The following is a 25,589-nucleotide window of genomic DNA, read 5'->3' as shown; positions in this document are numbered from 1 at the left end:
TTGACCTCCTGCGCCACACTGTACAATGTGACAGGTATGAGGATAGATATATGGTATAAATAAGAAATTAGGCATGGAAGAGGACTGTTAGTTACTTATTACACAAGGGTCTGTAACAAATGCATTAAAGCCCACCTCGCTTAATAGAAAGAAATCCAGCGCCAGCTCACACAAACCCACAGAAGACCCAGACCAAATAGAACAAGGCCTCTCAAGAGAAAACAAAGTATAAGAAAGTAGAAAGAATTAAACAGCTGATTGCAATCTATTAAACTCAAGTCTAGTCGGATTTCTCTTGCTTGTCCATTTCAAAGAGGCGGGCCGTGGCGGTGCCAGGAGCATCCTGGCTATTTACCCCCTTGGCCTTGTCAATGTATTCTTTGCTTGGAGCATCATATTTGGCAGAGAAGTAACGGTCAGAATGTTTGCTAAGCCACATAGAGAACTTTGACAATTCCTCACGTAATCTCTGCGTAGCCTGCTGGCTCAGCCCTGTCTGAGCAATAAGCTCAGGTAGAGATGCTAAATGGTAAAGACACTTGTTAGCAGTATGCCAGATAAAAATAAATATGGCATGATGGCGGGGATGTTATACCAAACAGACGTGCAAGATGCTCAGCACCGTACACCTCACAGGGCCCTTTGTCGACGTATCCTTCAGCTCCAGATTCCCATTTATTGCTGATCATTTGGTATTGTTGTCTCTCAAACTGGTAAAGTAGAATCTTAGAGAGGGACTTTTCAAAGTATTCTCTAATCCCGGCCACTACCTCTTCGAGCACATCAATATCCGAAGCACTGGCCCGTTTGGGTTTTTCTTCTTCAAAGTAATGATCGAGTATGGTGGAAACCGGTCCTTTCGCTGGAAGCGGAACAAGCTGGTTGTTTTTAGTTACATATTCCCAGTCATCCACAAGGAGCGCCTTGAGGTTATCTGGTATTACTATGCGAATAGATGGGCGTGCATTGAATTCATCCTCCTGATTGGAACAATTAGCACAAAGGGAATATGCTAAAAAAATAAAGAGTGGCAATATCATAGAGCGTCCATACCTTTTCGATCTCCGTGTCTCTCCCCCGTTTCGTTCCCCTGGCTGGGATGGATGATTGTCTGTCATCGTTTCCGATGGTGGAACCCGGATCAGAAGCTGCTGCAGACTTTTTCTTTTTAGATTTCTTGCGCGAGGCTGCCTCTGCCTCACGTCTCAACGTAGCGGCGAGCTCTTTGTTGTCCTCTGTAGCTTTTCGAAGTCGATCTTGAAAAACCCAGTCATCCCATCTGTTTGTAATAGAAAAAAAAAAGTTGTCAGCTAATACCCCCAGCTCATCATCTCCAAATTTAAATTGAGAATTCTAATATTCCTGTCCAACGAGGTAGAATAAACATTTGAAGATTTCCCCTGTCGTTGAATCTATTGAATGAACTTCATAGTGCGTGCTGGCAGGGACGATAAGGGTAACATACGTATGTTTCCAGCCCTTGTAATGAACACGATATTCGTAAGGGCTCTTTCGATCTTCTGGATCACTAAGCCGCAATGCTATTATCTTTGCTTCGTAGAGGATATCATGGTGAAAGCATAGCACAGTCTCATCCTTATGGTATATCGGATGGTTGAGAGGCATTTTTGCGAATAGTGTAAAGTAACGAGGCTGCAAATCAACTCAAGTCGCAAAATCAATGCAGTGATACGTTCTTGACGAACTTTTGAGAAGCCAGCCTGATACTGACGCTATGATGAAAAATCAGGCCAGGTAGAATTCGCGCTCAAACTATAACGGTCTGAGCTACTAAACAAACTTGACAGAGCGCAAAAACAAGCTTTAGCTCGGTAGAAGCAAATTGCACTTTAAACTAGGGACAGATTGACAGCTCTATCACCACAGCGGCCTTTCTTTTGATACCCTTATGGCCTTGGGCTGGACGGATGAATGTCCTAAAAACCCAGTTAGCTCCAGGTCCAGAACAGTTCGAAAACAGATAGGGACAAGAGAAGGTGTACGGGGTATATCTATGACAAAAGCACTTGCCCGCTAATGCTTTGCAAAAAGAGGTATATATTTGCTGCGTCCAGGGGTGTTTGGTATCACTGATTGTGCCCCTTTCACGATGTTGCGAAGAGACGAAATAGGTGAAAATTACGCAAGTGTTAAGTATTCGAAATATTACCGTATTCATGCTTTTTTCGCTGCATAAAGATAGGTTCTAGGCTGTAACTACACCAGTCACGTGGAAATCGCGACGCGACGACCAAGGTTTGAGGCTTCGGCAAGTTGCATATCAAACAGAAAGTCTTTGGATTGATAAAAAGAAGGCCACGAATTAATTCAAATTAGCAACTTAGAGAACACAAAGATGGACTCTCGTTTAGATACGAAATAGGCCTAAATCTATTCAAGTCTTGGTAGACTCCGTTCCTTGGGGAGGAAGTGCGATCAATACCCAACACAATCATCCACATTCAATTTATACCATGGCACCGTCCGAGGAGTCTATTCTCACAAACTTCTTGTTATCCCCTTCTCCTTTACCAACGGTTCTATCACTTGAACAGTTTACGAAGCTGTTTCCGAGGCGGTTACAATCTCACCCGCAGATTAGGACGCTGTATCGTGACTTACAATACCTCCGTGCCCAGGATATCGATTTGGTCCAGGGAAACATTCAAAGAGAAATCAAAAACGGAGAGAAGCAGAAGGAAGAACTGAGGAATGCTCAGCTAGACTCAGGAGTGACCAGTATGTCCCGCGGCGATAAAACTGAGGCTGATATGGATATCCAACTATTTGGCCAGCAGGACGGACTTGTAACCAGGCCAGAAGATCGCCACACTCTAAAGACGCTTTTGATTGATATGGAAAGGGCCTGCGGTGCCATGCAATCCAATATACAGTCCCTTGATTCTGAAACGTCAGAGCTCGCTAGTCAAATTGCAGCCACCGTGGGGGAATTGAGTGATCTGCGGTATGGAAAACTGAACGCGACAGCAGCAGGCAATGCTCTAAGAGATGATGTTATCCTGGGTTTGAAAAACCTAGAAGACAGATGCAGTAACGCTATGCCACGTTGATATGGATATGAGTGCTGTCATTCTAGGCAGGCGTGGACACCATCCTATCTAAACCGATCAGATCTTTCCAAAATCTAAGTCGCGGATGAATGATTTGCCAATATATCTAACGGCGATTGCAATGCTGATCTCGGTCGCGTGGTCGTCGTCCTTCGTCTTCACCTTTCCAACTTTGTCAAATTCGTATTGCGCAATTGGTTTCCGCTGCTTCCAATTCACAGTTTCGTTCGCTAGAACTCTCGGCAAAGGTGGGAATCTGGAATATCCAGATCGGCACCTGTCATCACCTTCGTGTTTGAACTCATCGCGGGAAGGCCAATACGCGTTCTGGCGTCCACTGCCTGGATCGGATAAGGGGCCCCATATTGTTTCAGCTGCCAGTACCAGGCCGAGCCGGTCCCTTAACCTCCTTCCTCTGAACAGCTTGTCCGTCTTCGTGGCTGTCTTGCTGAGCTTTTGCTGCTTGATAGCAAGTGACTGGGCTATCTTGTGCTTATCCTCCATCTTTTTCAAAAGCCTAAGGGCCAGCCATTCTTTGAATGTTGTTGGCACAAATGGTGATCTCGGCGCGACATATGACATACTGCCACGGACTCTCATCCAGGCCTCATACTCTCTGGTCTCTTCTGAAACCCATGTCTTCGAAGTAGTATGGGACATCCCTAAGGTAATATAGTAAGGTGTTATAGCCAGTTGTTCCTCTCTTCTTAGGCTGGAATGCTGGGGCTGGTTAATATAACTAGATGGCCTAGGATAAGGGGTGTTTCTATTACAACTGTTAGTTTCATTCTATCTTCAGAGCTTGTGCCATTCTTTTCCTTGTAGATAGAGCTTACCTTTGCTTAGGATGCGTTATCTTCTCTTATGTGTAGTAGTAACCTCTTCATGTTAGTATGTATATTGGGCCCCTAGTTAGCGTTTGATAAGCTAAAATAGCTACAGCCAGTTTAACTAATTCGCCTGATATAGCTACCAAGGGGGATTTGTTTGAATGATAAGTCTTCTGATACAGGCTGAATTTTCATAGTATTGATAAGGAGTTACATTTAGCTTCACTTTTTCAGGAACCCTCCGAGTCAATACAGAACTTGTAGGAGAGCTGTGAAGGCCCATGGAGCTCTTTAGCTGTTTACCAAAGAGAATATACCTTAAACTGCCCTTCTTTCTCTCTTTTCTTTTCTTCGTAGCTCTTTTCCTGCCTTTCTTTGCGATTTCAATAAACCCTGGGCCGATACCATTTCCTTAGCCTAATATGCATTTTCTATTAGTATAGCAAGCAACCTATTTTTTAAAAAATCCTGGCCTATTATTCAGATGCAACCATTTCAGTAGAATACTCTCTAGTTCTCTGCTGTGTAGAACATGGCATAGAATTGAATAAGATCTAGATATTGAGGGCTCCCCTCCCGTCAGGAGATGATCACATGACTGGGTGTAACTAACTAGTTAGTTATTTTGCTGAAAGGTGGAATATTTTCGACCACCACCAGCACAAAAACAACCTCCTCCACGGTCTCAACTCCAGGGTAAATATATTTATAAGCGACATGCCCACAGTTCCACTCCATATATCTCTATCTAGCAACAGGAATGGGTGCTCGACAGAGACGGTCACCAACCCGCTGCCCCAGCTCCTCCAGACGCCATCTGGTTTAGCCATTCTAGAGCTCCAAGGGACCATTAATCTCCCAGAGAGCGATGACCACGCGATGCAAGATACTATACCCGATGTCTCACAGCATACACGCAAAGTCGAGACACCGATTGGCCGGATCATATTCGCAGACTACGACCCAGCTGCCGACCCATCTGACAGAGGTTGGATGAAGCGTGTGTATCTTACTGTTGGACAACATCAGCGTCTAACAGGCGAAGTTAAAAAACTACCGAAGCCTATAGCGGTCATCCAAAGGCGAAAATTGACGGTCCGCGATGCAATGAGTTCACAATCTGTGGCGCAGGATGGCTATATCCCACACACCCCGGATCAGCTAGAGATCGTGGAGATTATAAAATACAAGATAATGTTCTCCTCACGACCTGAGCCTATCACCAATGAGGGGTTTTGAATTCCAGCCGTTCCGACACGGGTTGTAGTTGGTATCAATTATAGCGCAGAAAATTGACCTGAATGTCGCGCATGGAGGATTTACACAAACAGTATACCCCACACAGGGTGTACAGACGAAGGTAAATGAGCAGTCATTGACATTTTCAACAGTCATGGCTGACTAGCCATCTTCTTACTTCGAAATCTTGCATGCAGAACCAGCCGTTTCCCTTTAATTCCTGCGTTTCGTACGCACTTTTCGCTCCTCTTACGCGATCACCAATATGGGAGCAGAAATTATTCGGGACCCCGCCTGGATAAGTGGTCATTGCCTTGAAATTTATAGAAGCAGAGTCACATAAACGAGTGCAGTTACTCAAGCTCAGCCACAAAGGTTATATATGCTCCCCATCGTTAACTGCAAGATTACCAATGGCTAGTGAAAATCAGCCGAAACTGAATCGTGCTAGGGCTGATCTCTGTTCCCGTCGCCTGGATACATTCGTTACACACGGAGTCAGCCTTTTGCCATTGGTATGTTAGAGTTGAGGTGTATAAGCATCATGCTTCAAACGTTAGTTATGGCTAGCAGGAAAAGAAAAAATAATAATAAGAAACTAAAAGATTGTCGGTTTTCATGTGCTTTTTCAAGGTATGACAGAATCGTGGAACAACTATAGCCCCCTGTCCTTGCCTGCAATCCCTGTCCTAGCCACACCAATGTACTGATGCTCCTAGTGTGCGTGTTAGCTATGTATAGAACGCAGTCCTTGACACTAACTATAATACGGATCTCTTCAGCCGACGGTATTATTGACATCCAAATGAAAAAAAATGGATCTTCGACACTAAGTGTGGGCTTGGCATTTGTTTATATGCAAGGAGGTGGCAATTTCGATCTCGCCATCAAAGAACTCCGTTATACCTTATATAGACTGACTTCATACACACAACACAGACCTGAACTGATACCAACCATTTATTCTTTTTCTCCAACCTTCTTGACTACACTTCATCAGAAGATACAAAACTCCATTACTATGACTTTTATCCCTCCTCAAGAAGATATTGTCCCTAGCCAGCTGGGACCGGAGTATCTGGGTTTCGACCATATTCTTTGGTATGTTGGCAACGCCAAACAGGCCGCATCTTATTATATCACTCGCTGGGGCTTCAAATCAATTGCCTACAAGGGGCCAGAGAATGGTTCAAATCACATTGCTGGCCATGTTATACAAAACGGAGACGTGATATTTGTCTTCATTTCACCGATAATTTCTTTCCCTTGCAACAAGCTGGATTACAAAACAACCTCGGAGGAAAAGCAACAACTCCAGGAAATACAGGATCACCTCTTAAAGCACGGAGACGGGGTCAAGGATATTGCATTCCGAGTCAGCGCAGATGTCAAACCCATTTTCGACAAGGCAATTGCTGCAGGGGGTCAAGCTGTGCATCAACCGACTACTATCAAGGACGCGGGAAATGGAGTGATCCAAACCTGCACAATTGGATCATATGGAGACACAACTCACACACTCGTTAATCGCAGAAACTACAATGGCTGCTTCATGCCCGGATTTCAGCCGGTTGATGAGAACGATCCAATTGAACGTTACCTTCCACAGGTTGAATTCATAAATATTGATCACTGTGTGGGAAACCAACCCTGGGATGGGCTTGATCCTACCGTCAGCTTGTAAGTACCACGTACTCTGCTAGTTAACCTGCCGTAGCTGCTGATTGGTAGCTAATGTGGGTTGAAACTAGCTATGAAAAGTGTCTTGAATTCCACCGCTACTGGAGCGTGGATGATAAAGCCATGTGTTCGGATTATTCTGCCATGCGCTCGGTTGTTATAGCTTCACCAAATGAGATCATAAAAATGCCTCTTAATGAACCAGCTGAGGGCATGAAGAAATCTCAGATCGAAGAGTACGCTTGTCACTTTCCATGCGCCTGTCAATTTGCTGCTTACACTCGTTGTTTCTAGATTTGTCGATTATTACAACGGGGCTGGAGTACAGCACATTGCCTTTCTAACAAACGATATCCTCAAGGCAATCACCACTCTTCGTGAACGGGGGGTTAAGTTCATCTCCGTCCCGAGCGGGTACTACGACACCATGCGCGACCGCCTAGCGCAGGCGGGCATGACCCTTAACGAAGACATTGAAGCCCTTAGAGAGCAAAACATCCTAGTTGATTTTGATGAACGTGGATATCTTCTTCAAATCTTCGCCAAACATGTCGCTGATAGGCCCACGGTTTTCATCGAAGTCATTCAACGGAACAATTTTGACGGATTCGGAGCTGGCAACTTCAAGGCACTCTTTGAGGCTTTCGAACGAGAACAGGCTTTACGAGGTAACCTTTGATCAGGCAACCTTCGCTCTTCGTCTGATGCCGATAATCCATTCCACTCTCTCCCAGTTTTCTGCAATTAATTAACTCTCTTAATGTCACCTTATGAGTATGAATTTGCCCACAGAATACCTGATTCTTCGAGTTATCGGGCCACTTGCCCTTCGGGATATGGTTAACCTGCCTAGTCATGTCCGGGTATGGTGCAGAATAAAAAAAAATAGATAAAGCGTACAGCGTTACTTTAGATTCATGATTAGAAATAGACATACGGATACGATGTTTAAAAGTGTGCTCTGATGCTTCCTGTGGAGATTCCGGACTCTCCGTGCCAGTACGGACGCTACACTTGCTTTGGCTCAGCAAATGGGAATTAGCGAGAGAAAAGGTTGGACAGCGTTATGCAAAGAGACCAGCGTCGTAGTCCTTCGGAGATACGGAGTGAGGGTGTCTTAACCCCTATTTTATTATTGCAGCGTGTGGCCCTGTAAATAATATACATAATATTGGCCCGGGGTTCCTTGTCGCTGTCTGAGTGTATTATTAGGATAACCAACCCGAAACCTAGACGCCTCCATGGCTTCTCCGCCGATGACAACCTGAAGACAGTCATGCTCGTGCAGTAACTATCGGTGAGAGAGCATTGTCCTAGTCTATTTCATGTGGAAGTAGTATCTCATATCGGATGAGCAAAGGCATGCCTGGAATAAGTAGCCATAGCCGATGGTAGTCAATAATACCTCTATTAAGTCCTCAACAATTAAGCAACCGGGGGAAAATAGGTCTATCGGTGCCGTCAATCCCGGTAAGTCAACTCGGAACACAAGGGGATAAACCTGGAGCAGCGGAGTCTATGCCATGCGAGAAATTGATCAACGGACACGCTAAAAAGGGTAACCCAACCCATATACATACAAAGATAAAGGGGGGAAAGGATACATTTGAAGTAGATATGCCCCGAGGAAATCCGGATAGTGAGATAGAGATAGCTAGCAGAATACAGTCTGGGCTGTGTTTCCAAAGACGTAATAGAACAATACATGTCTATACTCTGCACCACCAACACCGGGGATGGATGGTGAATCGAGGTATACACAGTGAACTCTTGGTATCAAGGCTAAACCGAAGTTCAGTGAAATCGAGCGGAGACGGCAATTGAAGTCTATTATTGATTCAGTGTCTTGCGTAAATCTCCGAGCTTCTGCTGCAGCGCCTCATGGCTTTGCGATAGCTAGACGTTTGAAAACCACAAAGTCAGTTAACTACGCAATGTTTAACGGTCCAAGGGAATTTGTTCTTTTTCCCTCCTTCTTTTCTTTTTCTCTTCTTTTGCTTTTTTTTTTTTTCTCGCAGGAACCCGCGTGGAAAGAAAGTTATACGATGATACGTACCTCTGCCCATTTCATCTTTGTCTCGACCAAATCTTTTTCCATCTCTGCCATTTGCTCCTCCATGGACCGGTTTTCATTTTGTACCTCGATATTTCGTTGCATTATACGGTCCATTTCGGTCCGGAGTTTCTCTTCAAGCTCTGCGGGCTGTTTGTCTATCACAGCCTTGAGTTCTACTACCTCGACTTTCATACTCTCATTCATATCTTTGAGTTCTTCGTTCTCGACTTTGACCCGAACAAGCTCGGATGCTATCTGAACATGTTCCTTGTCTGACTTTTCTGCATGCTCTTCCAAAGAGCGGATTCGGCTGGCTTGAGTAGCGATGGTATGTTTATAGTTCTCTAGCTCATCCGCAAGCTCTTTCTCCGCACGGGTCTTCTGCTCCCACTCTTCTGTGTAAGTCTTTATCATTTCAGGTGTCAGGGGAATGGCACAAGCATCATCCACCATGATATCTGCACGGTAGATTTCCTTATCATTTGCCCCTGAGCTGCCGAAGAACCCAGATTCAAGAATCGAGCTAGGAGTTGGCTGCTGATCGATGTATACATCAAATAGTTTTTCCTTGACAAAGTTGGTCAAGGTGGTCATATCATTCATAGCAAGAAGTGTTTCTACATTTCGTTGCATGATGGCGACAGCAAATCGTAAGATGGTGCTTTCAAGGCCCTCTTCGAATATCAGATCGTATATGCGAAGAACAAGTTGGAGCGGGAAACGATAAGCAAAGAGGGTAAGGAACCACTGTGTCGCATAGAGCCCTGGAGAAACGCCTCGTCGATGCAGGTGGCAAGCAAGTGCAGGCTGTAGGTCTTCTAGCAGACGCTCAAATTGATAGAGGTGGAGATGGAGGCCCGGCATGTCCTGAATGAACATGTTTCGCATCCCATACTTGTTCATAAGCTTTACCATAAGGGTGAATGCCTCACCGTCATCCATCTGCATAAGGTTTATGTTAGTTGGGATCGCAGCAAGGGTTGAAACAAGTTCACTTACATTAAACAGGAGTGGCATAGCAATGAAGTTCATCCCTTGAGCATAGCCAACGCCGGAATCGTATAGAGCATAGGCTTTGCAAATATTGAACAAGCCTTCCTGGTTGCGTTGGGACATGAAATACTTTGAATAGCTTGTGCGGGACCCGAGGTCTCGGCGGATTTGCTTCTCCAGCTTTTGCAAGGCAGCTGCATCTTCTTTTGACCGTCTCTTGCGCTCAGCTTCTAGGGCAGCTTTTGCCTTTGCTACTGAGTCAGAGTCCTTTTCTGACGCAGATCCAGTAGCAATCCCATGAATGGAGCTGGTAGCCTGGGTAGAGCTATCAGAGCGTATTGAGGAACGGGAAGAGGAGATGGACTCCCTTTCCTTCGGGCTTCCAGCAGAATTTGCGTTGATAGATACTATGGACGTCGAGCTGAGTGACCGGCTCGGATCCTTGTCTGTACCGCGCGCACAAAGCTCCCGGTACACATGCTCTAACTCAGGATTCCTACTATCCGCAAGTACCTGCCATATTACACCACGAATTGTCTGTGGTATACCTCGTTTGATCGCAGCATTCAATTTCTCCGAGTTTTCCCCGGCTAATGCTTCAGGACCATTATTCACAACCTGTTGCCAGAGCTCCCAGTCGACCGGCGCTGAGGCATCTGTAGCAGATGCTGAAAAGCCGGATACCGTTCCGGGAGGTAGCTCCGGGTTGACTGTGGAGGGAAGCGGAGACGTTGCTATTGGAGACGGTAAGGGAGCAGCCGAAGTAGCAGCTTCGCCTGCGTCTAACCCTGGGATGCCAACAGAGGAGCGAGATCCTTTCCCTTCCCCCGACCCAATGCTAGCCTGGTCGTCGGTTCCAACAGGAACACCTTCATCCTGCAGCCTCAGCAGCTTGAATTGATCTTTCAAACTATTCCGTACCTGGCCTCGGGAGTCCAAACTTCCGGTTTCTCCATCGCTTCCTTCATGGAGTCTCCCGAGGTGTTCTGAGTTGCTCATGATTGTAGACACAGAGGCTCCTGTATTCCTCCTAGCTCCATTCGTAGACGACGAGTTCTTGCTATCCTTTGTATTTCCTCTAGAAAGCCAGGAAAATGGACTGGTGAGCTTTCTTGATGGGGGAGCTGGAGCATTTGGAGGAGCTGGAGGAAGAGCTTTTGTCGTGGGCGGCGCACCCCAAGGAGCAGAGGGGACTGAAGCTGATAGGCCTTGTAGACGGGTTTGGCTGGGGGGTGAATCTTTAGACGGAAGTGTTGGAGGAGCATCCGAGTGTTGGTCAGGAGACAGGGGAGGTCCCGTGCCGTTGGTCTCCTCGTCCTCTTTTGAATTTGAGAGGTTAACGTCGTCGAGGGAGGAAGATGACAGCCGATGGGTAGTCAGCAGCGGTGACTTTGGCCGTCTCTGTTTCCTTGGTGTATCCTCTCCCAGTTGTGATACGGGTGAGGTTATAACGGAGCTCTGTCCATCTTCCTCGACCTCGGAAGACGGTACCGGTAGCGGAGGAACTTCAGTCGCTATGGGAGTGGAAGGAGACCTTGCAGAGCTGCTGGAAGGCCGTCTATCTGTTAGAGACCGAGGAGGCTTGGAGGAGCTTGGGTTATCGCTGTCTTGTGCTGTATCTCGGGCGTCTTCAAAGGTGTCCTAATGATAGTTACGTGAGTCCTCCGTGTCCCAAGGCTGCTGCTGCAGGGCAAAGTTCAGAGAGCACTGATGAGAAGGGGAATTGCCTACCGCTTCATAGTCAGTATTCTCCGGACTAACAACCATAGTGTATAATTATCGTCATATGGAATCCCCAGACAAGAGGGAGGAGGTTGAATTGCAGCGGAGAATTGCAGCGTCTTTGGGGTCCACGGTCCGACTTGAAACCACCTTTTTCCCTAGCCAGTTGGGACAACACGTAACGTTACACTTCGGAAGATGGGTGGAGGAAATTCGGGGTCGATATACGGCAGGGTTGTCGAGGTCGCGTAATATATCAAATAAATACCAGGTTGGCTGACGGTTGTCCTAATTTTTTTTATTTTTTGGTCGGAGTTGAATTTGGCGATGATGTTTGCCTAAAAGGGAAGAGGCTGATGATCTTATCTCTCGGGGTCACGTTCCAACATCTATCAAAAAAAATAATAATAAATAAAATGTCTTAATTTTTCCTTCTCCTCTTGGTCGATGGTTTTGACTGATATTCTGCGTCTCGCTCGTCACAGCCGAGTTATTTTGCTATTGCCAGCGAGGACAAGGGGTGATTACGCACTCTCGGATACACAGGATATCTTTTTTTTATGATCGATCCCCCGACTTCTGGGGCAGGCGGACGGGCTGGTTGGATCCTGCGGCCCAGTCGAAACCCCTTGGCTGCGTCAAGCGCATCTTCAGGCGTGTTTCACCATTCAACTCAATTTACTTCGGTGACGCTTAATGATCCTTGACTGGCTCAACTGGCGGCCGGTGAATTTAGCGAAAGGACACCACCACTCGCATCCGGCACTCGGTTGTGTGGGACATGGGTGAAGACGCAACAGACGGCTCTTCACAGGTCGTCTAAGGGTCACTGCAGCCAAAGGACAATTGTTACAGATTGATGCCCGTGTTCATTCTTTCAGGGAGGATCGTCTTGGGATCTGCCGATTTCTACAGATGCCCCGTATACCGGGAAGCCGGGATACCTGGCGCCATGGTCCAGGGGTTATGATATATGAAATATATATACGGAGTACCAGCTATCTGATCTGTCATAGGCCTCCAATGCACCCTATCTTCGTTATCTGGTAAGTAGAGGCCAACAGTAGTCCCTATCAGCTTCTATCATGAATGTGCGGAGTGGCGAGCCCTTTTTTTTTTTTTTTTTGTAGATTCACCTGTCCTAAGGCCAGCGAGACCTATCCAACCTCTCTTCACTCATAACGACCAGGATCTTCGAATCTTCCCTCTAGGGAGGCTGCAGGTGGCGGGTCTCGTGAGCAAGTTTTGGCTTCCGATACTACAAGGTCGATGCATTCATAGAAGCACTTAACTTCCCGTTATTCATATTTTCTCGGGGAACATTTTTATATGATGCGTAGCTTTCTATTTCATGTCAATAAACGCCTATAAATTTCGTTGGAATCTCCACCTGGACGGCACAGTGTTGATGTCTGCAGGGCCTAGTTAGCCTGCGACAACTGTAGTCAACAATTCGCCATAGCCAGAAGGCATATAATAGGGTCAAAGAAGCCAGTTCTTGAAGGCAGTGTACGCAAAGCGGCCACAGAGAACCTTCGGTTGAAACAGAATTCAGCGTTATATGCAAAGGGGCTTCAATTACATATTCCTTCACCAAGTCTATCTCAATGCTTTGATATTAACGCATCTGGCGTAGCTAAGGACTCCTTGAGATCGTCCCATCGACCTTTTCTCAATGGGTCCAGTCGCATCAATTCGCTGAGCCATGTTGATATCCTTTGTTGCTGCACGTCATCCACATGTTTGTTAATTTTAGCAGCAAGCAAAGTGTAGGTGATCAGCGCTTGATATACCCATTTACAGTCGTTAGTATCCTCCAGTATATCTTCGATAGCTTCAATTTCTTGCTCCAGATACTGCAGACGGTCTTTGGTAGTCAGGTTCGGCGCCATTGTCTGAGAAGAAAGTTCTATGTCGCAGACGCACATTAAGTACTGGTGATAGAACCAAATTGATTGGTCATATGGGTCGATTAATGCACGATGAATGAGGCTCAGCTCTGTATATTGTTAGACGTCATGCACTTTGATACAGTGGGAAGATAAAAGGGAGACAAACCGATATCAAGTGTCTTCTTTCTCTTTTCATCATCAGCTGCACTCTCGTCTAAGACCTTCAGGATCAATCTAGACCGGTTGTGCCATGCCGAGAAATTCGATAGGTTGGTTCCAATCATTTTCATGGTATAATCCAGCTCATCCTGGGTCATAGATTTTGGGGCTTCCTTCCCCGTAGATTCGGATGGTCCATCAGGTATATTTTCAAGTGCATCGATCACCGCCCGTCGGTATCCCCAGCCATGAAAATTCCGTCCATCCTTATTAAGCATTTTCCCTACCAAACCAAGTTCGGTTTCCCAAAACTTGCGCGAAACAGCAGAACTTAGACGTTCAGTGGCTTGTTGTAGAAGCCATAGACGGTGATTCCATATCCAATAACATTTCGGATTCTTCTGTAGCAGTGGCACAAGAAAAACCAGGTCCTGCTGGATAAGCTGCTGAGTATGGTCGGTCGGCTGTCCTTCCTGAGTGGAGTACTCTGAAAACATTGACTGCAATATCATGCGTCTGTAGTTCCATACGGTATAGTATTCTGCATTTTTTAGAAGCAGTTCGGAGGTCTTGTCAAATGCTTCCTTTGAGAATTCACTCTTCGCTTTCTATTTCCCTGTAATCAGCTTGACTTCTCTCAAGAGAGAGAGTACATGGCAAAAAGAAACACCTTTTGAAGTACCAGTGTGTCGAGTGCTTGGTACTCATTGATAGCTGTGAGCTCAGCTTGCCGCTGCGCCTCTGTTCTCTGGTTTGCTGCAGATTGCCGCAGAACTCCATGCTATATAAAAATTAATATCATGTACACGAAAGACACACGGCAGTGGCACACTACTTACGCTTGACATGTTTATGAATATCTGAGTACACGTATCAATGAATATTGGTTCCTTTATTATTAACCCCAACACGTTATCTTCTTCTTTTCCTTTGCGACTTTTCTTTATGCCGTGAAGTTCGTTCTATCTCGTTGTTGATCCTCGATTTATTAGTAACGAACCAGCTTTGCGGGAATGTTATTCGCTGCAACCTTATCAAAAAAGTTTTCTATCTACAAGTTTAATTGGGTAAATTTTAACATTTAGCTGACCAATACTAAAATAGATAAATTTTCATTGGTTCACTTCTAGGACTAACTAGCTAAAGTTGAGTTGGTCAAAAGAAAAGTTACATTTTTGTTTTTGTACCACAACCCAGCCCTATGTAGGAAACAAGATGCTCTCTCTAGCAAACTTTGGGGAAGAAGGTAGTTTGCCGATAGCTACACCATAACTTGAAATGCTTCCACGGTAAGTACACTAGTCTTAACACCACTAACTAGACAAACCAATAGAAATCAAAACGACATGAAAAGGCCCCTCTCCTCTCCTCTCCTCTCCTCTGCAACCTATCAGCAATCAACTCAGCAACATTTCGCTAGCACTTATCCTGGTCCACCCCCTGGAGTATGAAATCGGTCATATGGTCGATCGCAGCGTCCTTATCCGCCGTGGTTATCACCCCATGGTCCACCAATCGATTTAACATATCACCCACAAAGTTCTGGCAATTCCATCCATTTTCGCGGTTGTTAACAGGAGTGTATAGGCAGATATTGCGAACTTCTTTTTGGGGCTTCGAAACTTGACAGATATGTTTGCGATAAAGAAGATTATTACTGGTAAGAGGATCGTATCCTTCCAAACAAACTGCTTCAAAGGTACCCGATGTACCCCTCACGTGGACTAAGTCTCCCCTTTCGTTGACTGGATTAAAGACGAGAAGTGCGACATGGCGGTGAAGCTTGTCATCTTTTCCCTTTGACCCGGGCCAGCCTAGAAGTTGGATATTGAAATTGTTCATTGTAGTGAACTGAAAAGGGATAGTAGTTCGGAAGACAATAGAGTTGTGATGGCCACAAGGTTTAGAGGCTCAACTGAGAGTTTGTGGGAGGTTTGACAAGCGAATGTATGCCTTAAAACGAGGAGACCGGGTGTAAAATTTGGGAGTCAAGCAACCCAGTCCTTGGTTGCAGTCCGTAGGTTGTTCGTAGGGAAGTATGATGAAATAAGATGGTATTGCTGGCTTGGAATTCTGGCTGTTGAGAAATTCCATCGCAGTGGGAATTGTGCTCCCTTTTATCTCTTTCCCAGCCAGCAAGAACGATCCAGGTCTGGGGGTTAGTAAGGGATGCGAACTTCACAAGGAATTGTTACTAACAATAACTTACAACCAGTAAATGGCCCGAATGTCTCTGCGAGTGAAACTAACGGGGCAAGATGAATATAGACATGCATAGCTGGCGGTTAGGCCATGATGCTACCAATGATAACACATATTGGGTATAAGTCTCGGTATAGATGCAACACTCTGATCCCGTAACTGCAATCCCGACCAACAGAAGTGTCCAATAGGACACTATCCCACATGAACGGCTGGCAAGGGTTCACCGTATCAAAATCTGCTAGACGCAAATAGAATAAAAGAGGCAGATTCGGCGCTTAGAAGCTGTCCTAAATGAACCTGCGTCTCTGCGTACGGAATATCGATACAGCTCGCCATTGTAGTGTTTAGGGAACCTACATCTCGCACGACCATATGGGTATGGCTTATCCTATAAAATTTCGCGTTAACAGGTGATTTATTTTGAAAATCGGGGGAATTACACAGTAGAGGATCCTATTCCTTTACTCACCTCTTTAGGTACCCATTCAATATTGTGTTAGTAGCATCAGATATGGCAGGGTTGAGCATTTCAGAAGGCTGCCACCCATCTCATGATTGTCATCAAACGAGCGGGGATTGGCAGCTCGGAGTTGCAGCCCTCTTAGGGGTTGCTGGAACTGCCTAATCAAGCTTAGAATCCTGTGGGTATACTCTGTCCCATGCATGATCATTTCATGTAAATGTTGGCTGGGCGCTTAGTGGATGCAGTTTTGGGGGCGGAGTTGGTAGATCCATGCATGGAGACACGCGTCCAATGTGATTGTCGCCATAACGCTCAAGGATTGAACAAAGAGAATGCACCATCCCATTTTAGTAGCGGACAGTTCCAATGGAAGACACAGTGGACGGCTCATGGGTTCTCTGCCTAACTGCGTAGACGTGCTGTTATTGATTAGCCTAGGTTATTGGAAGTTAGCCAGTCATGAAACAAGTTTACAAGGTCTAGGACAAGCAGGCTCGGCGAATCGCTCACCTGATGGTTGCTAGAGCGGAATGAGAAGCTGATCAACTTCAAGGAGCGGGAGCTTATAGGCGCCGGGTACAGAGTACATGGAATGAAAAGGAACCTGAGCGGGAGATATCCATTCGATATTAATAGAACACCTCGGGATCCTCCTTGTTACGTTTTGTTCGTTACATGATTGGTTGCAGTCCGCCCCTTGCTAACTAAGTTAACTATTTATGACTAAGCAGAGTTTTCCATTCTTTGGGTTATTTAAGGTAGCTGCCGTCCCGCAGAGAGTTCGCCCGAAGTCATCCCGCTGAGTCTAGGGATCCTTATTCACCATCGCCTCTCTAGGGCATCGTTACATTGGAGGCTTCACGGCAGACACCATTAACCCGAATCTCATTGCAATCTTCACAGCTCTGGGGCATCTCTCCAAGTGTTCATTTTAACTGTGCTGCAAGTGCCCCGCACTTCATACTCGGTAACTAAAATGTGTCTCGTCAACGCATCATTAGAATGGGGCTAATATATGTTTAGCTCTCACCCACACTTTACAGAACTGGAGGCTTTAGTTGTAGCTACCTGCGTACTCTGCAATGGCTGATTCAGACGCCGTGGACCCCTTTACTCCTAAAGGTACTATATGGCCAAATCTCAGGACTCTAATATAAACATACATACCGTAGCCTCAAATGCTAATTCAAGTTCAATTAACAGAGGGCTATGGCCAGGAATGTGGATATCCTTTGATCCCAAGGATGCATCCCATTCGCTTGGATGAGAGCCGTGTATTAAAACGGAAGTTTGACGATTCTGGAGAGAGGCAAGCAATGGAGTTGATTGCTAAGACAACAACCATTCCTGTTCCAAAGGTTTTTGAGGCGCGGTACGTCGATAGGGAAGAGGGTAAGAATTTTTATATTGTGATGGAATATATACCCGGCAAGCCTCTAAATGTCGCTTGGAATGACCTAAGTGAGAGTCAGAGAAAAGCTACCTGTCTCGAAATCGATGGATATCTCGCTCAACTTCGAAAGCTGACGGGCGATCGAATTATGGCAGCAGATGGTGGTGCACTAGACGTAGGTCTCTATCAAAGGCGTTATCTAGGACCTTATGATACTGAACAGGAGTTTCATCATGCTTTGGGCAAGGGTGAGCCTCATGACTTGGGCAACAACCATACCATTCATTTTGCCCATGCAGACCTAGCACCCAGAAATATCATAGTCGATGATACAGGCCACATCAACGCCATCGTTGACTGGGAACGTGCAGGGTGGTATCCCGAATACTGGGACCTTGTCCGGATGTATACCGACCCCCCTCTTAAGCGCGAGATGAATGGCTATACCAAACTTTGGAAAACCCTCTTCACTCGCACGTACGAAGATGAATGCAACGCAATGGTGGATCTGGTTCAACGGACAATACCTCCATATCCGGATGGAGTTAGGAGTGAACGGCGTCCTGGTGTTTTAGCCTCGTATTCCTCTCATGCGGAGGAGTTGCGCAAGACTCTTGAGGCAAAATTTGGATAAACGTATCAAAGCTTTGAAGCTATCGTCTTTATAAATTATCTTCTTCCATCAATGACTGACTACGTAGCCTTGAGTGTCCTGTTCAGTTAAAACTCGTCCATTGGCGTAGTTATGTCATCTTGTTACGATACCTTTGTGAAATGCTCTGATGCCTTTTCCACCATCAAGTGAACACGCATTACTTGAATGATACCCATTCAATGACTTCTGCTTGCACTCAGCATGGGGACCGGGAGTGTAAAGGCACACATCAAATGGGATTTAGGATTACACTGCTAGCTAGAGAGCCAACCGGAGCATGAAGATCCTCTACTCGCTAGCCTCATGGTCTTTCCTTTCTACTTCTGTTTATGCCTTTCTGACGGTAACAGCCCCCTGAAGCCCTCCTCTTCGCCTGTCATTTATACAAATAGACTTACTCAGCAGCAATGTCAGAGTTTCCTATTTGGGAAAACACAACGACATCTCTCTTCAAGGGAAGGCGAGAAGCTGTTAACGATGGCGGCTCCGGTCGAGGCGAAACAACCGCCCAGCATGAAACATTCATCGCCCAGCAATGGTGAAGCCGACGCTCTGTATTCTTACTTGTGTACATACGGCTTTCATGAAGTACTAATGTACCCGTTGTTTACGCTGTCAGGCGGCGAGAATGCCATTAAGCAGTGACGAACTAGAGGCACCATTATTATCCAGAGAAAGACCTTCTATCAACATCAATACCTTGTCTACAGAAGCTGAACCTCTCAGACAATCAACCCAGTCCCCTCTTATTACCCCGGCTTCTCCTACTGACACTGAACCTTCGGCTTTGTTTTCACCTGCGGACTCTCACCGCAGCCAACGTACAGCTGCCAGCAGTATTTCTAGCAACGATGTGTTTTTAATCCAGGACCTTGAAGATTCTTTTGGACTGGGGGTGGATACGGAAGATGTTAGAGCATCTCATACAACCTCATCAATGCTATCTTACAACCCCCTGAGATCTCCAGACCGTTTTTTGCCCATCAGGGATCCGCACAACCCATCATCTTTACCATTTAGGCTGTCTAGACATCCAGCTCTGCTCTCACCGGTCGAACGTTCTCGGCGGCTCCATGACCCTGCCAATATCTTTACATATCCTTATCAGGCCGTTCAAAGAGGCGTCGAAATCGGAGATCCTAGAATATCACCTCGCCAACTACCTCGCTATATAAACCATGGCCTTCTTAGTGAACATCCATCCAATCCTGGTGAGATTGCGCACACTAATAGGTCCAGAGCTTATGCGGTTTGGAGCTTCCAAGGAGGCCTAGGAGTCCGACATTCTCCTCGTAATATGGTGTGTGATGGACGGGGGGGTCTCTTTGGGAGCGGCACTGTAGCTCCTCTCTATATTGCAGACTTTCTCACAGACAGAAGCCAAATACAGGATGATCTTGCATATGAAACACGTCTCGCTTACGCAATAAACGTTGACCACGCAGCTCGGGTTCTACATTCAACTCCACAAAGTCCGCTTCAAGACAAGCGTATTCCATCTTTTAACTCTCCTGACAGATGGAGCAATAATGTCTGGAAAACTGATGATTCAAAGTCTCGTAAGTGTGAGTGTTGAAGAGATCTCTATTCTCTTCCCCATGTAGACTTGACCGTATTGTGAAATGAGAATATAGCTATCTCGCTAACTTATTCAGCAGTTTCCCCTAAGAAGCCGGGCCCCAAGCCACCTCGTCCGGTACCATCAACTCCCTTTCGTGTTCTTGATGCACCTCTCCTCAGAGATGATTTCTACTGCTCTACATTAGCATATTGCTATACAGCTCGGGTGCTTGCCGTTGGCCTCGGACACAGAGTTTACATATGGTCTGAGGGAACAGCTGTGAAGCACCCTCCATTCAAGGACTATCCACCTTCGAACTATGTTACTTCTTTGTCGTTCTCATCACATACGGGCGGACATAGTATCCTGGCCGTGGCTCGTCAGGGCGGTCGAGTCACTTTGTGGAGCACCTTCGACTCTGAACCTCGGTTTGAATTGAAACTTCCGCACGGCGCATCCAGTGCCTGCTTCAAGGGATGCACCACACGCAGGACATCAAGCCGGGATGGTTTGACCTCAGTTGACGTGGAGGAGCTTGCTATCGGAGACGAGTTTGGGCAGGTTTGGTACTATTCCGTGGAATGGACAAATGCCAAGTGGAGGAAACGGTACAATTGGAATGGTGCAATACGTCTTCTCGCAAAGATCTCGGCTCATACCCAGCAGGTTTGTGGTATAGCATGGTCTCCCGATGGAAGATTCTTGGCCACCGGCGGGAACGACAATATTTGCCTTATTTTCGACGTCGTTGAACTCACTAAGAAGACAGGATCCGGAGAGTGCGTTGTCAACTCACCTGGAAAAGCGAGGAGTTTAAGTACCGGGTCTACTCTTTCAAGTAAGTTATGCTTACTTCAGTCCTATTTCCACTGTGGGAATTCATGCGGCAGCACTCTATCTGCTGGAACGAGTACGCCGGAAACGGGGGCCCCTAGTCCTCCCAAAGGGGCTGTGGAGGACCAACCTTCCACAAAACCAATTTATATCCCGGCGGAATCAGAGAAGCACAAATTCACTCATGCTGCCGCGGTGAAAGCAATCGCTTTTGCTCCATGGCAACCAACCCTTGTAGCGACGGGTGGCGGCACGAACGATCGATGCATTCGATTTTTCCACGCTATTTCTGGCGCATGTCTAGCAATTATCAATGTCCACTCACAGGTAACCAGTTTGATATGGAGCAAAACCCGTCGCGAGATAGCTGCAACCTTTGGCTACGCGTCTCCCGAACATCCTTACCGGATAGCAGTCTTTGCATGGCCAAGCTGCCAGCAAGTCGTCGCTATCCCTTGGGCGGTAGCTACAGGACATGAACGCTTTGGGAGTTTGAACCCAGGAGATTGTGGGCGCGCACTTTGGGCAATTAGCTACCCTGGTGGGCCAAACGAAATGGCTCGTCAGCTTGCTGATCCTGTATCTCACGGACATCACGGACACGGCCCAAATAGAAGTGATACCAGTTCCGATGACTCCCAGTCATCTGCCTCCAACAAGGAAGGGGATACATGGTGGTCACGCACGGCCGAAGAAGGATGTATCATTGTGGCGTCCAGTGACGAGTCTGTTAAATTCCACGAGGTCTGGAGTGGGACGCCCAAGAACATCGCTAGTACCAGCGGAGTACTGGGCGGGAGTGCAATCTTAGAGAGTCTGGAGGGTATTGAGAAGGAGACGGAAGTTATTAGATAGGACGGGTAGATGCAGCCGGTTGGTAGTACCGAGTACGATGCCCCTATTTTCAACATTGTCACCAAAGGAACTCCCCTGAGCAGCGTCCTCTGTAGGCGTCGAGCGTGCATGTACGACGTCTACTATACCTATACCTTTGGAACCTAAAGTGTGCTGCTTGAATATCATTAACTATTATCATTTTCATTTGTTTGCCCCCGGATAGAAAACTATAGACACGCCTTTCGCCCTTTACATCAACCCTGGAATCTTGGCTGGTTTGCTCCGAGCGATTTAAGTTTCCGCAATTTGACAGACACGTAGCGTACCAAAGCCGACGGGGCGACTCAGTAGAAGAAAAAAGACTAATAGCTTTATAATGCAATAAAGAGATATTTTTATAAGTCAATGAACACAAACAATAGACTCGCAGGCAGAGAGGCAAGGCATGATAAGCAAGTAAAAAACATAACAATGGAATCGACCTCACTTCCTCTGACTTGAACAATTGTAATCGCCCAATAGATACATGCCAAAAAAATAAGATAAAAAAAAAGATATAATCCAGCCTATAAAATGGTGTAAAAAGAAAAACTGGGAAAGAGAAGAAGCCATTCCATTCTATACGGATTTTTAATCTCCATTTATTGCCCTTTTTTATATCTCCTCACTCCGACGTTTAGGAGATAAACCTCTTTACTTACTCTTCGATTTTGTGGCAGGGGTATCAGATACTTCAGACTCTTCGTCTGAATTAGCAAGGAACTCCAACAGACTTGCTTCTTCTTCATAGTTGGGCTCTTCATCACTATCTTCCTCTTCGTCGTCATCCTCATCTTCACCATCGTCGGAGACTTCTGCCTCGACATCGAGAAGTTCCTCCTCCTCATCTTCATCGTCTTGTCCCCCTTCTTCGTCGGACTCGACGCCATTCATCATGGGCATATCTTCGTCGCCATCTTTGTCCGCAAACATGTTATCCTCTAGGATACCGCGGGCGTCCTTACGGCTGGGAACATGTTCATCTTCGGCAACAAGTTGCATTGATTCTGCGTCATCGTCATCTTCATCAGCTATATCTTCTTGTCCTTCAACGTAGATAACTCGTTCTTCGTCAGGATCAATGACACGGCCATCTCGGCCTTGCAGGCTTTGTCTCAATGCGAGTTGGGCCTCAAGCATATCTAGCTTTCCCTTCAGAAGTAAGAGGGAAGGTAAACTTGCTGAACGCTGTTCCATGACTTTGAACAGTGAACTGATTTTCTTGAGAACACTTTTGTTGGAGGCGATGGAGCCACCATGGGCAATACATGTCCATTGTACCCACATTAGTAGATGTCCGTACCGACCTGGACGAGTGGACAGACGCTCAGCTAGTTTTTGCAACAGGGTAGCTGCAAGGGATGAATCGAGCCGCTGAACGGTTGTCTTTACTATAGCCATGTCCTTTGTATGGAAACAAGATTCTAGTAGAGTGTTGTCGTTTGTTTTGAGAGATTGAGAGAGGACAGTTGCTAGGGAGAGGCCGGCAGGGAGCTGATGAGATTCTGTGGGGAGAGCTTTTGATTGAAGCAGGGAGGTCTTGTCCATAAAGTCTGCGGAGACACTGATGGTCTGGGGAGCAGAAGCCAGAAGCTCGCCAAACGAGGGTTCAGCTGCATCCTCCGCATCTGTGTGGTCTGCCATTTCAACATCTTCATTGGTATTTGTTAGGGCATTGGAAGTTGGGTCTGCATCGTCCAGCTCTTCATCTGAGTCATCGTCGTTTTCTGACTTTTCGTCCTCCTCTGCCTCATCATCGACGCCTTCGGCGAATCCGCCTTGCTCGACAATGGCATGGCTTTCATCCACATGAGTCTTGCCTAGATCCTTGACACCGTTCATCATAGCGTTACCAATGTTAGAGGAAGACTTGCCGCGCACCAACTCCGTTTCACCATTGTACATCAGCTCCTGCGTTGTTTCATCAAGCCACGGTATCCTATCAAAAACCAGGTCTATGCCTCCCTCAACCCAAACAACCACTAGGTCTGCACCATCAAAGCACACGGAGACCACGGGAACAGGTGAGCGTGTTTTATCGGGCTTAACCAGCTTTATGACAGCGTCTGGCCGACGGGTCATGGATTTTCGGAGCGATTTGAGACTGGCTCCAGCGGTACTGGAGGCAGAGCTGTCACCAAATTTATGGAAAGGGTTGGAGAAGATCTCAATTGCGCCATCACGAGTGACAACAGCTAGCTGTTGTTTCTGGCCTGAGTTTTCGCTCTCGTTGCTCCCTTTGTGAGAACCAGGATATAGGGAAACTAGGTCTATTTCCTTATCCGCAACCAATGAGCCAAGAAGCTGTTTAAGCTTGGGATTGAAGACGTTGATATAGCGGTCAGAATCAGAGGCAAGGAAGGGCCCTGATAGATCGGTGTAGTCGGTGTTAGAAGAGATTAGAGAATGAACGATATTCTTCATCGAACTGAATGACGGTTCTGTATTGGTAGCCTCGTCGTGTGGGCTGATTAGGTAGGGTGTTTGAGAAGCACATAGTACCGGTGGGTTTGCTGGTACTGGTCGAGCCAGGGCAGATACGGAAGTTGACGGTAAGGAAATCACTCTGTAAACAAATTAGCCCTGGATATCACAAACACAACGAGGCACAAATACACATACCTCACGTAAATTCCCTTGCGCAAATTCCACTGTACTAGCTTCCCATCACCGCCAATACTCCACCCTTCCTGCGCAGGCCTCTTTAGGGTGAATTTGAAATCTCTGATCCCCTTCTCATGTCCTCCGGTAAGAACACCGGTGACCTTGTCTTCGGAAGGGCAATACATCCTAATTTCAGATGTGCTCGTACCGAACGCAACGACAATGGCACCCGCATCGTCTTCCGCTCCAGCAGCAATACCATTGACACCAGAATGTCTCTTGCGCCTCTTTTTCATCGGCTGGTCACCCCGCGAAGCTTCCCCATAGTATCCCCAGTCCAGAGAAGTAACTGATTCCTTGGGATTAACCGCATGCTCGCACTGGAGACGGCCCGAAGAAGTGCTGTGTATCCGGATATGGTGCGCATCTAGACCCTGGATGACGGACGCAAAGAGCGCCAATTGGAATTCTGACGGGGAAAAGGCTGAGCGAATGATGGACGATTTCTTGATATTCACAGTCGCAGAGGCCGCGGAAGGGGCAGCGGTAGAAGATACCCTCGATACGGCTCGAGATGAACTCTTCTTCCCCATGTTGAGCAGGTTGTATAAATTTTTGAGATACTCTTGTAGTATATCAAGAAGAAGAGAACAAGTCTTCCAGTGTCCGTCCGCAGCGTCAATGGGCGGTCTGAGTTCAAGTCAAAATGAATGAATCCCGCTCCGCAAGACCTGGGAGAACTTCCGACCTTTTGTTCGTGGTCAACGAACTCGCCTGCTCACGATGTCTTTTTCTACTGCAGCTGCTACCATTTTTTTTTTCCTTTCCGCTATCCGCATCATAAAAAAAAAAAAAAAAAAAATTAAAGTGATACCACGTGAGTTTAGCTGTTTTGGGATTAGCTCAGCAGGCGTTTGGGCCATGCGGGTTTATATAACTCCGTCATCCCGAAGGTTTAATTGGAAGCTTCTAATTGGATGATGAATACATCATCGACTTCGTTCCCGTCATCATTCCAGGTTATGTAATAGACACGTGATGATGAATTTGCCATAGCGGATAAAGTATGTTTTGCGGCACTACTATCTTCCGTAGAGACATAGTGGCAAACACTAATAAGTACTGATAAGGTACTAATACTAACTAATAATAATATTAATATAGTAGCTATTAAGAATATTATAAATATACTATATTAAGAAAAGATATATTTTTTTTTTAATTTAGTACTATAATAGCTTTTATAATTAACTACTTAATATAAAAATCTCTTAAATTTAAATTTTATTTATACTTCGTCTCCCTTTATTTTAACTTCTAATTCTTTAACTTCTAACTATCTATATTCCTTACTTA

General features: G+C 46.1%; 10 protein-coding genes across 10 annotated transcripts; 5 read left to right on the top strand and 5 right to left on the bottom strand.

Moving 5' to 3' along the window:
- Positions 1-280: 280 nt before the first annotated feature.
- Positions 281-1,626, bottom strand: ARB_02261 (uncharacterized protein; the record flags this gene model as incomplete). Its single annotated transcript, XM_003011365.1, has 4 exons — positions 281-522; positions 605-980; positions 1,054-1,279; positions 1,466-1,626. The coding sequence occupies 4 exons, from the start codon at positions 1,624-1,626 to the stop codon at positions 281-283; spliced, it is 1,005 nt and encodes a 334-aa protein (XP_003011411.1).
- An 848-nt stretch (positions 1,627-2,474) lies between these two features.
- Positions 2,475-3,071, top strand: ARB_02260 (uncharacterized protein; the record flags this gene model as incomplete). Its single annotated transcript, XM_003011364.1, has 1 exon — positions 2,475-3,071. One exon carries the CDS (start codon positions 2,475-2,477, stop codon positions 3,069-3,071), a length of 597 nt encoding a protein of 198 aa, XP_003011410.1.
- Positions 3,072-3,128: 57 nt separating this feature from the next.
- ARB_02259 (uncharacterized protein) lies at positions 3,129-3,731 on the bottom strand (the record flags this gene model as incomplete). The annotated part of the gene is made up of 1 exon (XM_003011363.1): positions 3,129-3,731. The coding sequence occupies one exon, from the start codon at positions 3,729-3,731 to the stop codon at positions 3,129-3,131; it is 603 nt and encodes a 200-aa protein (XP_003011409.1).
- An 887-nt stretch (positions 3,732-4,618) lies between these two features.
- Positions 4,619-5,140, top strand: ARB_02258 (sister chromatid cohesion protein Ctf8, putative; the record flags this gene model as incomplete). Its single annotated transcript, XM_003011362.1, has 1 exon — positions 4,619-5,140. One exon carries the CDS (start codon positions 4,619-4,621, stop codon positions 5,138-5,140), a length of 522 nt encoding a protein of 173 aa, XP_003011408.1.
- Positions 5,141-5,945: 805 nt separating this feature from the next.
- On the top strand, positions 5,946-7,499 carry ARB_02257 (uncharacterized protein; the record flags this gene model as incomplete). Its single annotated transcript, XM_003011361.1, has 3 exons — positions 5,946-6,820; positions 6,892-7,056; positions 7,115-7,499. The coding sequence occupies 3 exons, from the start codon at positions 5,946-5,948 to the stop codon at positions 7,497-7,499; spliced, it is 1,425 nt and encodes a 474-aa protein (XP_003011407.1).
- A 1,151-nt stretch (positions 7,500-8,650) lies between these two features.
- Positions 8,651-11,636, bottom strand: ARB_02256 (uncharacterized protein; the record flags this gene model as incomplete). Its single annotated transcript, XM_003011360.1, has 3 exons — positions 8,651-8,716; positions 8,877-11,510; positions 11,601-11,636. The coding sequence occupies 3 exons, from the start codon at positions 11,634-11,636 to the stop codon at positions 8,651-8,653; spliced, it is 2,736 nt and encodes a 911-aa protein (XP_003011406.1).
- Positions 11,637-13,195: 1,559 nt separating this feature from the next.
- On the bottom strand, positions 13,196-14,490 carry ARB_02255 (geranylgeranyl transferae type II alpha subunit, putative; the record flags this gene model as incomplete). Its single annotated transcript, XM_003011359.1, has 4 exons — positions 13,196-13,500; positions 13,650-14,250; positions 14,313-14,423; positions 14,482-14,490. 4 exons carry the CDS (start codon positions 14,488-14,490, stop codon positions 13,196-13,198), a joined length of 1,026 nt encoding a protein of 341 aa, XP_003011405.1.
- Positions 14,491-17,554: 3,064 nt separating this feature from the next.
- ARB_02254 (uncharacterized protein) lies at positions 17,555-18,337 on the top strand (the record flags this gene model as incomplete). The annotated part of the gene is made up of 1 exon (XM_003011358.1): positions 17,555-18,337. One exon carries the CDS (start codon positions 17,555-17,557, stop codon positions 18,335-18,337), a length of 783 nt encoding a protein of 260 aa, XP_003011404.1.
- Positions 18,338-18,986: 649 nt separating this feature from the next.
- On the top strand, positions 18,987-21,608 carry ARB_02253 (cell cycle regulatory protein, putative; the record flags this gene model as incomplete). The annotated part of the gene is made up of 2 exons (XM_003011357.1): positions 18,987-19,917; positions 19,993-21,608. The coding sequence occupies 2 exons, from the start codon at positions 18,987-18,989 to the stop codon at positions 21,606-21,608; spliced, it is 2,547 nt and encodes an 848-aa protein (XP_003011403.1).
- A 675-nt stretch (positions 21,609-22,283) lies between these two features.
- On the bottom strand, positions 22,284-24,826 carry ARB_02252 (small nucleolar ribonucleoprotein complex component (Utp5), putative; the record flags this gene model as incomplete). Its single annotated transcript, XM_003011356.1, has 2 exons — positions 22,284-24,195; positions 24,252-24,826. The coding sequence occupies 2 exons, from the start codon at positions 24,824-24,826 to the stop codon at positions 22,284-22,286; spliced, it is 2,487 nt and encodes an 828-aa protein (XP_003011402.1).
- Positions 24,827-25,589: the final 763 nt, after the last annotated feature.

This window comes from Trichophyton benhamiae (genome assembly GCF_000151125.1).
Source record: "Trichophyton benhamiae CBS 112371 chromosome Unknown Abenha-G-c-321f20.f1, whole genome shotgun sequence".
NCBI classification, from domain to species: Eukaryota; Fungi; Ascomycota; class Eurotiomycetes; order Onygenales; family Arthrodermataceae; genus Trichophyton; species Trichophyton benhamiae.
This window is presented reverse-complemented; position numbering and strand designations above follow the sequence as displayed.